This window comes from Solea solea, chromosome 3 (assembly GCF_958295425.1).
Source record: "Solea solea chromosome 3, fSolSol10.1, whole genome shotgun sequence".
Classification (NCBI taxonomy): domain Eukaryota; kingdom Metazoa; phylum Chordata; class Actinopteri; order Pleuronectiformes; family Soleidae; genus Solea; species Solea solea.
In genome coordinates this window covers 8,926,263-8,938,382 of record NC_081136.1, presented here as the reverse complement: position 1 = coordinate 8,938,382, position 12,120 = coordinate 8,926,263, and the positions used below count along the sequence as shown (strand labels likewise).

Sequence of the window (12,120 nt, the reverse complement as noted above, 5' to 3'; positions counted from 1 at the left end):
GGAAAAAGCACTTAACACTGCCACTGTTGCACTTCTCTGAAGTGCAGATGTAGAAATAGTTACCTTTAAAACAGCAGAATATAAACATGTTTTCCAAGTATTCCTAAAAACCCTGGACTTACCTGACTCTGCAGGACTCCAGCAGACCCCCCAGATTCAAGGTGAACTAAGGCTGTTGTACTCCAATTAACCCTTATGCACCTAATGGTGGCAAGATGCAGTTTTGGGCACGGAGGAGGGACATGGTGAAAGGTGAACTCTGATGAAAGATATGAGGTGTAGAATTCCCAGAAGAGCAGACATTTCTTCAATTGTCGTAACGATTTTGACAAATTTCTTGTACGATTTTCAACATAAAGGAACGGACGATCACTACAATTAATATTGTATTTGACAGATGATCGCTGAGCTTTTGAATAAACTCAAGATTTACATGGAGATATTTTAGCGCAGAGCATGATTTTGAGCTGTGGACTTTCTGGACAAGTACGTTTTATTTTGGAAAAAGGTCGACAATGGACAGCAACATGTAAACGTCTTTTGGTAACTGCATTAGAAACGTTGAATGGGTCAAACCTACATTTTAGTAATACGTTTCACAGAACGCCATATCGAGTTTTGGTTTTTGATGGTAATGCTTGAGACGATGGAACAAACGTGCAGACTAGATTTAATATCATAAATGATTTAGTTGCGTCTACAGTCACAAGTATCGCCAAGAGACGGTTCAGCTTCTACATTACAAGCCACATCAGAACACTGATTATTCAAACGTGAAAATTACAATAAAAAAACACGCCTAACTCAGACGTCAAGCATTAGAAATACTACATCACAATGACAAACTAAAACAACCAGGAGTAAAAAAATCCGAATGAAAAAGTCCCAAATTAATTAAAAGAAAACAGACGAGGACGTCGCCAATTTGGTTCCTCCTCTGAGCATCTCAGGGGAACGTTACGCGCTCAGCCGCAGACAGGAAGTGGATAGCGTCACGTGCATCAGGAGGCAGCGAGCGGCGACGCAGTTGGACGACGATCCTGGAAAAAGAGCACATGACACAAATGAACTGCGGCTGATGTTGTAAAATTGTTTCATCGTGATAACCTACATGTCGAGTTCTATGTCTCGAGACTCGCTCTTCAGTCACACTGACCACAGACTGGACAGTCTGCTTTCGTCTGATTTTGCCACACATTTAGTTGTATTAACTGAAATCCAAAGTTAGTGCACAGGTGTGCTTTAACAACGATTTTGCAACTTTGTACGCTTTGATTTTTCAAACCCTTTTCCCCACAAGATCTGGAGCGTGCGGGACAGATCAACAGCTGCACCTTCTTTAACAGTGACAAAGGGCAATTTCATAATATAAATAGACACCAATCTACCTCAGTCCTATTCTCACCTTCACATGGACGGACCTTGCTTAATAAGCGTAGCGTGCAGGCGGTGGCGGGGGCAGCCGCTCTGCATAGGGGTCCCTGGCACGTGGAACTCCGTATGCCGGGCCCCGGGAAACGGGAGATAGCCGGGAACGCTCATAGGAATAGCCATTACTGGGAGGGGGCATTGGCGCGTTAGGCGGCCTCCTGAGGGGGCTGCGATCTCGAGCGTAGTACGAGGATGGAGGAGGTGGAGGGGGGCGACGTTCATACGGATCAAGCGACGGGGTCATAAGACGGTCTCGAACGACGGCTGACGGGGGAGGGGGAGGAGGAGGCGGGCCACCACATTGATCCTCATAGGAGGCCATACCATACGGACGGGTTCTGTACTTCTCATAGTAATCTACCACACCGTATCGGTCCCTCTCACCCTCATAAGGACGGTCGGGATAAACAGCTCGCCTAGGGGGAGGGGGTGGCAGGGGAGGGGCTGGGTAACCTGGGGGAATATGGCCAAGGCGGCCTCGCATGTAGCCAGGTGGGGGAGGCTCGTGCCCCTCTTCTGGATAGTGTGGGGGCCAATAGTCTGGCGGAGGAGGGGGGTAGTCATCCCTTTCGTCATGTCTGGGGCGGCTCTTGGAAATCTGGACATGGATGCGTTTATCTACAATCAAAGATTAGAGAAAATAATGATCAGGTTTGACATAAGCAAATCTATTTCGAGTAGATTTGCAGGACACAATTTTCTTACCTTTAAATTCAGTGTTATCCAGTCCCTTGATGGCATCCATGGCCTCATCGGAGTTGGACATATGTACAAAAGCAAAATTCTTGACAATAGCACACTCTGTGACAGTACCATACTCTTCAAAGAGAGCACGGAGCTCTTCGTCAGATCCCTTCTCAACGTTTGCCACGTGCAGTTTGACGGGGCCCTGGTTCTTCCCATGGCTGGCCTCTACGTTGATTGGTGTCCCATGAAGCTTGTAAAGGTGCAGACTTCTGATGGCTTTGGTGGCCGCCTTGCGGTCATCCATGTGAATAAAGGCGTAGTTCTTGATGATGGCACATTCTGTCACTGTCCCATACTGAGTGAAGAGTGCCTTGATTTCTTCCTGGTCTGCTTCTCGGGGCAGATTCCCCACAAATATTTTTACCATTGTATAATCCTCTGTAAAAAAAATCAAATTTTTAAATTAGATGTGTATGAATAGAAATGAAATCAATTGTAAAACACCTATGTATGAAGGGTTAAACTATGAATGTACAGTGCAACATTATGATAAACAGTGTTTAATAGCTCTTGTTTTATGGTCACAGCGGGAAATTCTCTATGGTCCACCGCAAAATGGCTGACGACAGTTTCGCTAAAGCAGCAAGCCGACAGTTGTCTGCAAGATTTACGAAACATTCTTTGAAATTAAAACAATTTTAGGCCAATCTGTTGCTGTTCACGCGCCTCGGTGCTTAAAACAAAGTCTGAACGCACCTCCCGATGTGCGTTTTGCAATTTAGCTTGTGCTCACTGTTAACTACGGTTAACTTGCTAATCAAGCCTCTCTGTTATACAAAGCACCTCTTTGCAAGAATAGGTAGGCCAAAGGGCGAATACTCAAAGTCTCGATAAACATGTACGGTATTTTAAAAACCGCTTTTGATTGTAAACATCGACATTGTGGTGTGTAAATGTTACCTTACCGATAGGAAGCCACAACAAAGAATTGAATCCCTTTGCCGGAGATTTACCCACTTCCGCTTGGTTTCTTTCTTCTTTTTTTTCACTTCCTCTTCGACTTCGACTGCTCTTCCCGAGTTACAACACAACCACAGCGACCCCAAGTGGACTCAGTAATCATTACTATGGACAACGGCAGCGTTGAAAAAACTCCTACGTTTAAACTTTAGGTTGTCCAAGTTTGATAAATAATTGTAAAAGACTCAACCCTATTTGTTTACTATTTTTTCAATATTATGAGAGGGTCTAAATAACAAAGATTGTTTGATGTCCTCAATGATCTCACTAACTCGAATAATAACGAATGACCCCGACGCCTCGTGATTCACATTTGTCGGGTTAATAAAATGTTTATGAGTTAAACTTCTACTATATGCTCCCGCAGTGGTTGTAAACGCCGCAGTGACCATAAAAAGAGAACATCAAGTGGCGAATCTGCCGTGCTGTTTCACGTTGCATCACTCGGGAAATTCCGGAAATGCGCGGTGTCGTTTACGTGTTCACGTAAAAATCGTATGTTTAAAAACTGCAATCCACAGTCAAAAATAGCAAAATAGATAAATTGAAACAAAAGGAAGCAGTGGCTCCAGTAACGTTTATCTTATTAATAACCACAAACACAGTGTTGTGTCCAATGTTGTTGCCAACTATGGGGAAAAAGGCTGGGTCTTAAACATGATTTTATTATTTAACTAATACTAAAACAAACATAATATTTCTAAAGTGATGTAAAAGAGAGCCCGAACTGAGCAAAAGGGACATTTGTGAGTTTTCCTCAATTCACGACTATGTGACCTCATCCGAGACTTTTTAACAATTCGCACTTGAACGCAGCATTCTTGGTCTTGTGAGAGGGGAAGTGTTCTTGTTTTCATTCCAAGCTGCAACAACTTCATTTGTCTGTGAGAGTTTGGGAAAACTGCATGTGACGCTGGGGACGAAGTGAAAGCATCTATCTGGATCTTCAAAAAATAAGCCCATCATCAACATACAGGTAAGGGACAATATATTATATACTTTAAAATGTTTGTTTAATTTTGTGTGACTGTAAATGCTCCCTTTTGCTGCATTTCTAATGTATGGGTGGTTTTCTGTCCTTTCCATGACCAGTCACTCATTCACTGATCTTACAAGGAGCTGTTTTCCACAATGAGCGTGTCCCAGACAATGGAGACCGAGGAGGATCTCCTGACTTGTCTCCAAATCAAGCTTTACCACCCTCAGCAGAGTTGCAGGGGCATTTATGGGGCTCTGCCTCTCGGGAAGAGGAAAACACACACAGCAGATGACCCCCTCAGGCTGGGCCGAGATGCCCAGGCCTGCACCTACACCCTGGCTGACCCTCGAGTGTCCCGCAAACAACTGGCCCTCTACGCCTTCCACACACCACACAGCCCGAACATGATGTTCACCATCCAGAACCTGAGCCAGAAGGGAAAGCTGTCAGTTAACAGCTCAGCTCTGGGCTTCCTGGAGAGGATGGATCTCCCTAATAAGGCCCTGATCCGGTTTGGAGAGTATGAAATTCTGATCATCCATGAGTCTGGTGAGGCCAAGGCAAGCTTTGAGGTGGAGTTTGAGGTGTTGGCAGTGCCCCCGTCCAGGGAGACGTGCATGTGTGTTCCCAGTATGACACCAGTCATGGACACAGGCTCATGTGTCATGAATGGTTTTCAGTCTGATTTCCCAGCACTGGGCCCTCTGGAGACTGATGAGACTCTTTCATAATGAACCTTTGCCACTTTCCCTTTCGCAGGTTTTGACTTGTTTTTCCTTTCTTTTTCACTTGCAGTGGAAAAAAATACATTACATTACATTATAAAACATGCATGCTAAGAAAAAAGATTCCCTATTTTTAATGTGAAATCAAAGTGTTATTTTGCAACTCTTATTTATTACTCCATATGTTAACGAGCTGTAATTTTTCTATCATGTATTTTATTTTTTATAGTGCAAATGCAAAGGCTTGAAGGCGCTTTCAACTTGAGCATATTAAAAGTGTTTGTTGGTAAACATGCTTGTGTGAATGTGGTTTGACATTTCAAGGAAACTCACGGTCACTAGACTAGACACTGATTATAAAACAGTGGTAGAAGCTGGTTATTCCAGAATTGCATCGCAATATGTACAGTATGCAAGTCTTATTTCACTTGGAGCAAGTGAAACACCAGTACAAACATTTAAAAACACTCAGTTATCAATAGATTATACACCAATAATCCACAACCTAAACATCTGCAACATGCTTTTTCACTTAAATTAAGCATTTGTACAAGCAGTGATTCAAAAGATTTTGTTCAGAAAATTGCCTTGTATAGAAGAAAAAGTATTGATAGTACAAGTAGAATTTAATTTGAATACTTCACATAACCTGATTTCCCAGTGTCTTTGTGGTTAATCACAATAGCATGTATCAGGAATTGAGAGAACAGCAGGGATAACATTTCACAATGATAGAAGTCGGCCCGACCAAACAACTCCGGTCAACACAGTATTGAGCCTTTAACCGCCCACCATTTCTTGGAAAGACCGAGGGAGTGTCAGTGTCATCTTTGTTAAGCAATGATCACTTTACATCTACCATGAATATAACTTTATAGGACTGAAGTCTAAGCCAAAGGTAAAAGAGTTTAAGCAATTAAAGGCCAAACAATATTACCAATATATCGTGTAGGAAAAACATGGAACAAACAAGATATGCTGGGCAGAGACAGCAGTAAATAAAACAGTACAAAATTTAACAAACAAACAAATAAAAAAGAGTCACTATGAAGATAAGAAAGAAAAACATTTAACAAGAATGCACTGGTTTCAGTTTTGATTTAAGGTTTAGTTTGGGTTTATGTCTTCAGATACTGTATATAGCTTTTAGTACACAGCAGTTGCTGTTTTTTTTTTTATGTATAATAAAAAATAATGACCATTACAAAAATGATCCCTATCACATATATATATTTTCCTCCTGTGGGAGTCTCCACACCCAGTATGTTGACATCATGGAGTCAATATAACCTGCATTATCCTCCCTTGTCAGTGTCAGTAGACCATAAACCTGCATCAGGTCACATAAAAATAGTGTTTCTAGAATAACTTAGTTATTCTGCCAAAAACAAAATGAATTTGGGCATATTGGTGTATATGGTATTATATTTATAATGAGCCATCTAAATTTCAACACCAACAGCCATGTTGATCTTCAAACCTTTCTACAGAAACGACCATTTCATTGATCAGGAGAAAAATCTATCAGGTGCTAATATTTCAAAAGGACTTATTTAGTTCTGACAGATTAACAGATTTCTTCAGTAATTACATGACCCTTCATGACACCTGTTGTGCATGAAGTAAATCCAGCTTCATTTTTTGTTTTTTTGCAGTATTGATAACTATGGTAGCTTGTGGTAGGTGCACCGATCACACCTTCTGCCAAGGAGTGTTGATTTGTTATCTTATGTTGCATTCACTGATCTACAGTTAAAAAAGTTTGTCATTGGGAGTCGATGAATGTTGTCTATAAACAGAAGCTTTCAAAAACAGAAAGGGTTTCTTGCGAAATGTTAATAGTAAGCAAGCGGAACTGACTGAAAGTTTTTTTTTGCAGTTGAGTTGAGCAAAAGCTCCGTACCCTTTCCTTGGTCTCTTGTTGTACAACAAAGTAGCAGCAGATTCAAAACATTTGCAGTAAAATGTAGAAATTAAGTCAAAAGACTTCCCTTATCTTTCAAACTCAACAGGACACAAAGAAATGTTCTATAAAGTATAATTTATTAGGTTTTTTCCTTGCAATTGCCTTTAGACAATGGTGTTTTAAAAGACAACATTATAGGCCTTCTGAAGCCTTATGGTGACACTACAGTTTTCGCCTACGCGGTTTCATCCGTGTCAAAGGCGAAAAGGCCAGTGGACACCAAATGCAGCAGACGAATCCAGCTTGCTCCCCCCACCCCCCACAGTCTCTTTGAGTTGGAGATGTTTGAGAGAAGTTCATTAGAATCACTCCAAGTGATGGAGGACCGAGTCCGGCAACATTATTCTTGGTTCATCAGCTGAATGGCACCGAGACACAGCCACGTTACACCAGGCCTGAACCAGATCAGTTCCAGTTCCTGTAAAAAAAACAAGGCATGCTTCAGTCAAGGTTCATAAGACACACCAGCCTCTTTAGATAATGAACAGGTACCATTTCTCACCTTTTAGTACAGATCCACGTGATCTTGTCTGATGCTCAAAACATCCTGTGGAATCACTTGAACACCCATTATTCTCCACTTAAGCCTGGGAATAAAGTCACACGGTCAGTGACTCAACTCATCAAGGTTTAAAAAAAAAAAAAAAAAAAAAAAAAAAAAAGGTTTCATCATGTATGCATCACCTACCTCTGTGTCATGACTACATTCATTTACTACTAAATTAAGCAACTAAATCATCCAATTCTCTGAAACTGCACCTTATTAAAAAGATTTGCTTCAACAAACTAAAAAAAAAAAAGAAAAAGACACTAATAAAGTTTTTTGTTACAGTACAGTAGCAAAAGGCTTTACTTTTTTTTTTTTTTTTTTAAATGAACATCTTCTAGGTTATAGTGCTGACATTGAGTGTGAGAAACTGCATGTATTCAGTGAAATGGACATAACTGATAATATGACAATATCTACCTGTTCTCCAGGACACTGGACATCTTCCATGGATGACTTACCATGAGCTGGTACCTCCAGCACACTCTAAAAAACTACAAAGAGCACAGACACTAAGAATACCAAGACTGTATGCAAGTTGTGGTACATAATAAACACAAGTTAGAATTAAGTCAAGAGAAATGGAAAGTGTGACCAATGTGTAGTGTAAACAAACAAAACAATTAATACATGACAGGGCCAGCGCAAATGATTATTCTGCTTCTACCCGTCTTATAGTTTAATATTTTAACTCCTCATAGTGCGTCAGGGACAACAGAGCAGCCGATGGACGCACTTTAACAACGTCAGGACAGCACAGGAAACGAGGGTTGATGTGGACAAGTCAGAGCTGTGAACTTTGCACTGATAATGACTGCAAAATTAATCCTCAGTTGCTCGTTTGCGCAGGTGAACATGCGGAGACACAAGATTTTAGTGGAATGCAAGTCAGCTGTTGCTTTACAAAGAAAAAACATAATTTTCATAATTAACAATAGAGCTACGCAACGTTTAAGCTGATCACTGAAGTGTGGAGAATGCAACCTAGCTTGTTAAGAGTCAAAGCGCCTCGATATTACCGTATTCATCTGGTCTGGTGAACCAGTCAGTTAGCCGTCAAGTGATTAGGCTAAAAAGGTCTCGCTGGGATGGAATAACTCGACAGTTAAAACGTCATATTTGTTTTCAATCGTTTATTAAAAACCCTTCAAATGAAAAGCAAGTTGTGAAGTAAATAAAATCATACATGAAGTTACTAAAGAAACTATTTTCGCAAGAAAAAAAGTATAAAAAGAAAACCACACTGACACTTGATTTGTCATGCTAACATGTGTCGCAAATTTTAGATTATACAGCCTGTCACACCAAGAATTATATTGAAGCACTTCTACTCAATTATTCTTTACTGATTTTGATGACCATTTAGGGATTAACTACCAAGTTTGAACACACTTATCTTCCCTCGTTAAAGAATGACGTCAGTTTCTCAGTGGGCTAATTCTTTTATGAAAAACTGAAAGGTAGACGGTGCACTTTGTGCAGTACTGCGTCTCACAGGGGAAGAAGACTAAGCACCTAAGCCAGCATCCTATTCTATTCTGAAAAAACATCGTTATGGATTTTAACAGTGAAACAAGCAAAGGAAAAGGAAAAAAAAGCATTAACAAATCAGAAGAATACGTGAACTGTAGCCATGGAAGCGTATGTTTTAAATACGGGGGTTGTCCGCAATACGGTATCTTCCAGTAAGTCTCAGGAGAACGCAACGCAATCCGCCATAGACGAGGGGGATGTATAGCGCCACGTGCATCAGCAGACGACGACGATCTTGTCATATTCTAAACCTGAAAAGAGAGCACACACCACATGTCAAGGAGCGCTTTTTCCTCAGGGATCGCGCAAGATTGATTTTTGAAGCTAAAGCAGCAATATTTTAGGATTCTATCAGCAAAGTTTGGATTGTTTGGTCGTTTACTCTTCTATAGGCTTAAATTCATCTCCATAACTTAAGAGTTCTGGCTGATGGATTCTTCGTCAACTAACGTATTTGGCTCATTCATTTACACACAGTTTAACTAAATTTTCAAGCATGTCAAATAAGTAATTGATGAAGTCATTACACCTTCTCTCTGGTCTCACCTTGTATCACACTCCTGGGTGCCTAATAGTCAGCATAGCGAGGAGGTGGTGGGGGCGGCGGGGGTGGCACCCTTTCTGCATAGGAGTCCCTGGGACGGGGAGCTCCATACATTGGCGTTCTGGACATTGGAGACAGACGGGAACGCTCATAGAACCCGTTACCAGCGGATGGAGCAGGTGGTGGGTGTCGTCTGATTGGGCTCCGGTCTCTGGCCATGTAGGCAGGAGGCGCATGTGCATGTGCATGCGCAATTGGACGCCGCTCGTATGGGTCAAGAGACCCCATTCCGAGACGTTCTCTAACCAGTGCCGATGGAGGAGGCGGAGGAGGGGGGATGGCACGCCTGTCATCATAAGGACGGGCCCTGTATTTCTCATAGTAATCAACCACCCCATAGCCATCCCGCTCACCATAGCCATGATCAGGATATGCTGAGCGTCTCGGAGGTGGGGGCGGCGGAGGTGGAGGAGGGTAGGGAGACATGCGGCCTCTGTAGGGAGGCTCTGGTCCCATCCCTGGGAAGCGAGGGGGATAATAGCCCCCTCTGCCTGGTGGAGGTGGATAGGGCTCCATGTCAGGAACCCCTCTAGGTTTGCTTTTAGATATTTGAACATGTATGCGCTTTCCTGGGGGACAGAAAAACATTGTACCTCAAATCTAAGACAAATAAATACGAGCCTAAGGAAACAGCAGAATTAAAATTGTAACATACCTTTAAACTCAGTGTCATCTAGGCCTTTTATGGCATCCATGGCCTCATCATAGCTTCCCATGTGGACAAAGGCAAAGTCTTTTACAATGGAGCACTCCGTGACGATGCCATACTCTTCAAAGAGTGCACGGAGCTCTTCCTCAGATCCCTTTTCTACGTTAGCAATGTGGAGCTTCACTGGGACTTGATTCTTCCCTCTGCTGAGCTCCACATTGATGGGTCTGCCGTGACACTTATAAAGATGGAGCTCCCGGATGGCTTTGGTGGCAGCCTTCCGGTCCTCCATATGGACAAACGCATAGTTTTTGTATTTGGCGCATTCCGTCACTGTGCCGTACTTAGCGAATAGAGTCTCAAGCTCGTCCTTCTCAGCGTCCTGAGACAGGTTTCCTATGAAGATCTTCACCATGGTTGCACCAGCTTCGCTCTCTGAAGAAACTAAAAAAGACACGCCGCGTTAATAAAGGCCACCATGCAGTAACTGAGTATCCACTGAGAGCAGATGCTTCTCGGATAACGTCACTTACAGGAAATAGAGAGCTACTGGCGACACACGGCCGCCACGGAACAACGGGAATCACATGTGCCATCAAACACCATCGTTTCATTTGTTGCAACACAATTTATTAAGTCAATTTCAATGGGAAATGTTTCCACGTTTGTATTTCCTGCCCGCGACGCTGCTAGCCGGGCTCAGTTGAATGGTATCCATTAGCAAGCTAAAGTTAGCCATCAGCCATTTTGTTAGCTGTGAACGAACTCAATGAAATTAACGTCAGTCACTCAGACTAAACGACTGTTTCGACTAAATTTGAAGACGTGTAAAACTACATTACCGATCAAGAGTGGCGGAAGCGGCAATAAATCCAAAAATACTAACCTCTTGTGGACGACGCGCAACCACACGAAACCCCAAGCCGATACTCCAAGATGACGAACAGGAAATGCCGGCTTAAGGATGCGAGTAAAGACGAGAATCTGATTGGCCAACGAACACGTCCCTCAAAAATACGGACTATGATTGGGGGAAGTAAGGAGACCCGCCTTTCGTTCGTCTTTTTTAAAATAAACCTGAAATCAAATTGTTTGTTTTTGACATTTGATTGCTTCCCTTTAAAAGTTGTTTTGCATTATTTGGACTTTGAACTGCCTTTCACTGTTCAAAGGCAATACTCGGACGAATTAAACGAACTTTAAAACAAACTATGCATCATACAGATTAAAAAAAAGAAACTCATGAGTGCAAGGAGCCCACATGTATGATTTGTGAAGTTTTATAATATATGTAAATATTTTCCTGAGGAGTTCATGTCTCTCAATCGCTTTCAGGTACTCTTCAATAGGGCATGATGTTGATTTTGTTAATTACATTCTAGATAAGAGGAAAATAAAGCAAGCTTTAAGTGCTTGGTTGCTGCAAAAGGAAAATAACAATGTTTCCTGTTGAATTACAGGCTTTGTGTTCACTATATTCAGATTATGACTGTCAGATGTTAAATGTATTTGATACCAATTTTAGCACCTTTCTGGCAGCTTGACAAAATAAAGTCCAATATTCACGCATCTAATTCTCCATGTCGATATACACATTTGAGCTCAAAACAAGCTGCTCTTGCATTAATACCTTTTTCAGGTTGGAGCCTAAGAGGAAGGATAAAATGAGACTAATTTCACGGTTTGCTGTCCGGGGAGGAATTAACTTGACCTTTGATATTTGCTCCTTGTGATAAAAGACAAAGCTGTTTTAAACCTCTGCAGTAGGACTCCATGTGATGAATACCTCAATGACGACCTGAATAATGTTTTTCAACTTGTCTCCGGAATATGGCTGTGGCACTACATTTCCAGCAGAGGGAGACACAGGCTCATCTTTCAGAGCTCCCCTTCAGCTTTTCAACAGAAAGCAAAACAGTATCATGTTTTGTTGGAATTAACCTATGACCTCGCCATTTCAATAATCAATATTAAAGAGA

At 41.9% G+C, this 12,120-nt stretch overlaps 3 protein-coding genes across 6 annotated transcripts; 1 reads left to right on the top strand and 2 right to left on the bottom strand.

The window, feature by feature from the left end:
- Positions 1-475: 475 nt before the first annotated feature.
- On the bottom strand, positions 476-3,295 carry rbm4.3 (RNA binding motif protein 4.3). Of its 2 annotated transcripts, none has more exons than XM_058625947.1 (4): positions 3,084-3,295; positions 2,137-2,554; positions 1,422-2,049; positions 476-1,040 (listed from the first exon to the last, which is right to left on the bottom strand). In XM_058625947.1, the coding sequence occupies exons 2-3, from the start codon at positions 2,543-2,545 to the stop codon at positions 1,427-1,429; spliced, it is 1,032 nt and encodes a 343-aa protein (XP_058481930.1). In that variant the 5' UTR covers positions 2,546-2,554; positions 3,084-3,295; the 3' UTR covers positions 476-1,040; positions 1,422-1,426. The 2 variants fall into 2 exon arrangements, with proteins under 2 accessions (XP_058481930.1, XP_058481929.1); XM_058625946.1 differs by having other exon boundaries at positions 1,406-2,049; positions 3,084-3,290.
- Positions 3,296-3,820: 525 nt separating this feature from the next.
- tifa (TRAF interacting protein with forkhead associated domain) lies at positions 3,821-5,329 on the top strand. Its single transcript, XM_058625497.1, has 2 exons — positions 3,821-4,114; positions 4,231-5,329. The coding sequence occupies exon 2, from the start codon at positions 4,270-4,272 to the stop codon at positions 4,846-4,848; it is 579 nt and encodes a 192-aa protein (XP_058481480.1). The 5' UTR covers positions 3,821-4,114; positions 4,231-4,269; the 3' UTR covers positions 4,849-5,329.
- Positions 5,330-6,866: 1,537 nt separating this feature from the next.
- On the bottom strand, positions 6,867-11,177 carry LOC131457101 (RNA-binding protein 4B-like). Of its 3 annotated transcripts, XR_009239981.1 has the most exons (6): positions 11,028-11,177; positions 10,148-10,585; positions 9,435-10,061; positions 7,776-7,849; positions 7,311-7,395; positions 6,867-7,226 (listed from the first exon to the last, which is right to left on the bottom strand). XR_009239981.1 is itself a non-coding variant. In XM_058625912.1 (4 exons), exons 2-3 carry the CDS (start codon positions 10,554-10,556, stop codon positions 9,457-9,459), a joined length of 1,014 nt encoding a protein of 337 aa, XP_058481895.1. In that variant the 5' UTR covers positions 10,557-10,585; positions 11,028-11,177; the 3' UTR covers positions 8,474-9,139; positions 9,435-9,456. The 3 variants fall into 3 exon arrangements, 1 of the variants encoding a protein (XP_058481895.1); XR_009239980.1 differs by having other exon boundaries at positions 7,311-7,849; XM_058625912.1 differs by lacking the exons at positions 6,867-7,226; positions 7,311-7,395; positions 7,776-7,849 and adding an exon at positions 8,474-9,139.
- Positions 11,178-12,120: the final 943 nt, after the last annotated feature.

Coding starts and splice junctions, on each gene's coding strand:
- LOC131457101 (XM_058625912.1), bottom strand. CDS start 10,556: ATGGTGAAGATCTTCATAGGAAACCTGTCTCAGGACGCTGAGAAGGAC. Junction 10,062..10,147: donor AGATGACACTGAGTTTAAAG/GTATGTTACAAT, acceptor TCTGTCCCCCAG/GAAAGCGCATACATGTTCAA.
- rbm4.3 (XM_058625947.1), bottom strand. CDS start 2,545: ATGGTAAAAATATTTGTGGGGAATCTGCCCCGAGAAGCAGACCAGGAA. Junction 2,050..2,136: donor GGATAACACTGAATTTAAAG/GTAAGAAAATTG, acceptor CTTTGATTGTAG/ATAAACGCATCCATGTCCAG.
- tifa (XM_058625497.1), top strand. CDS start 4,270: ATGAGCGTGTCCCAGACAATGGAGACCGAGGAGGATCTCCTGACTTGT.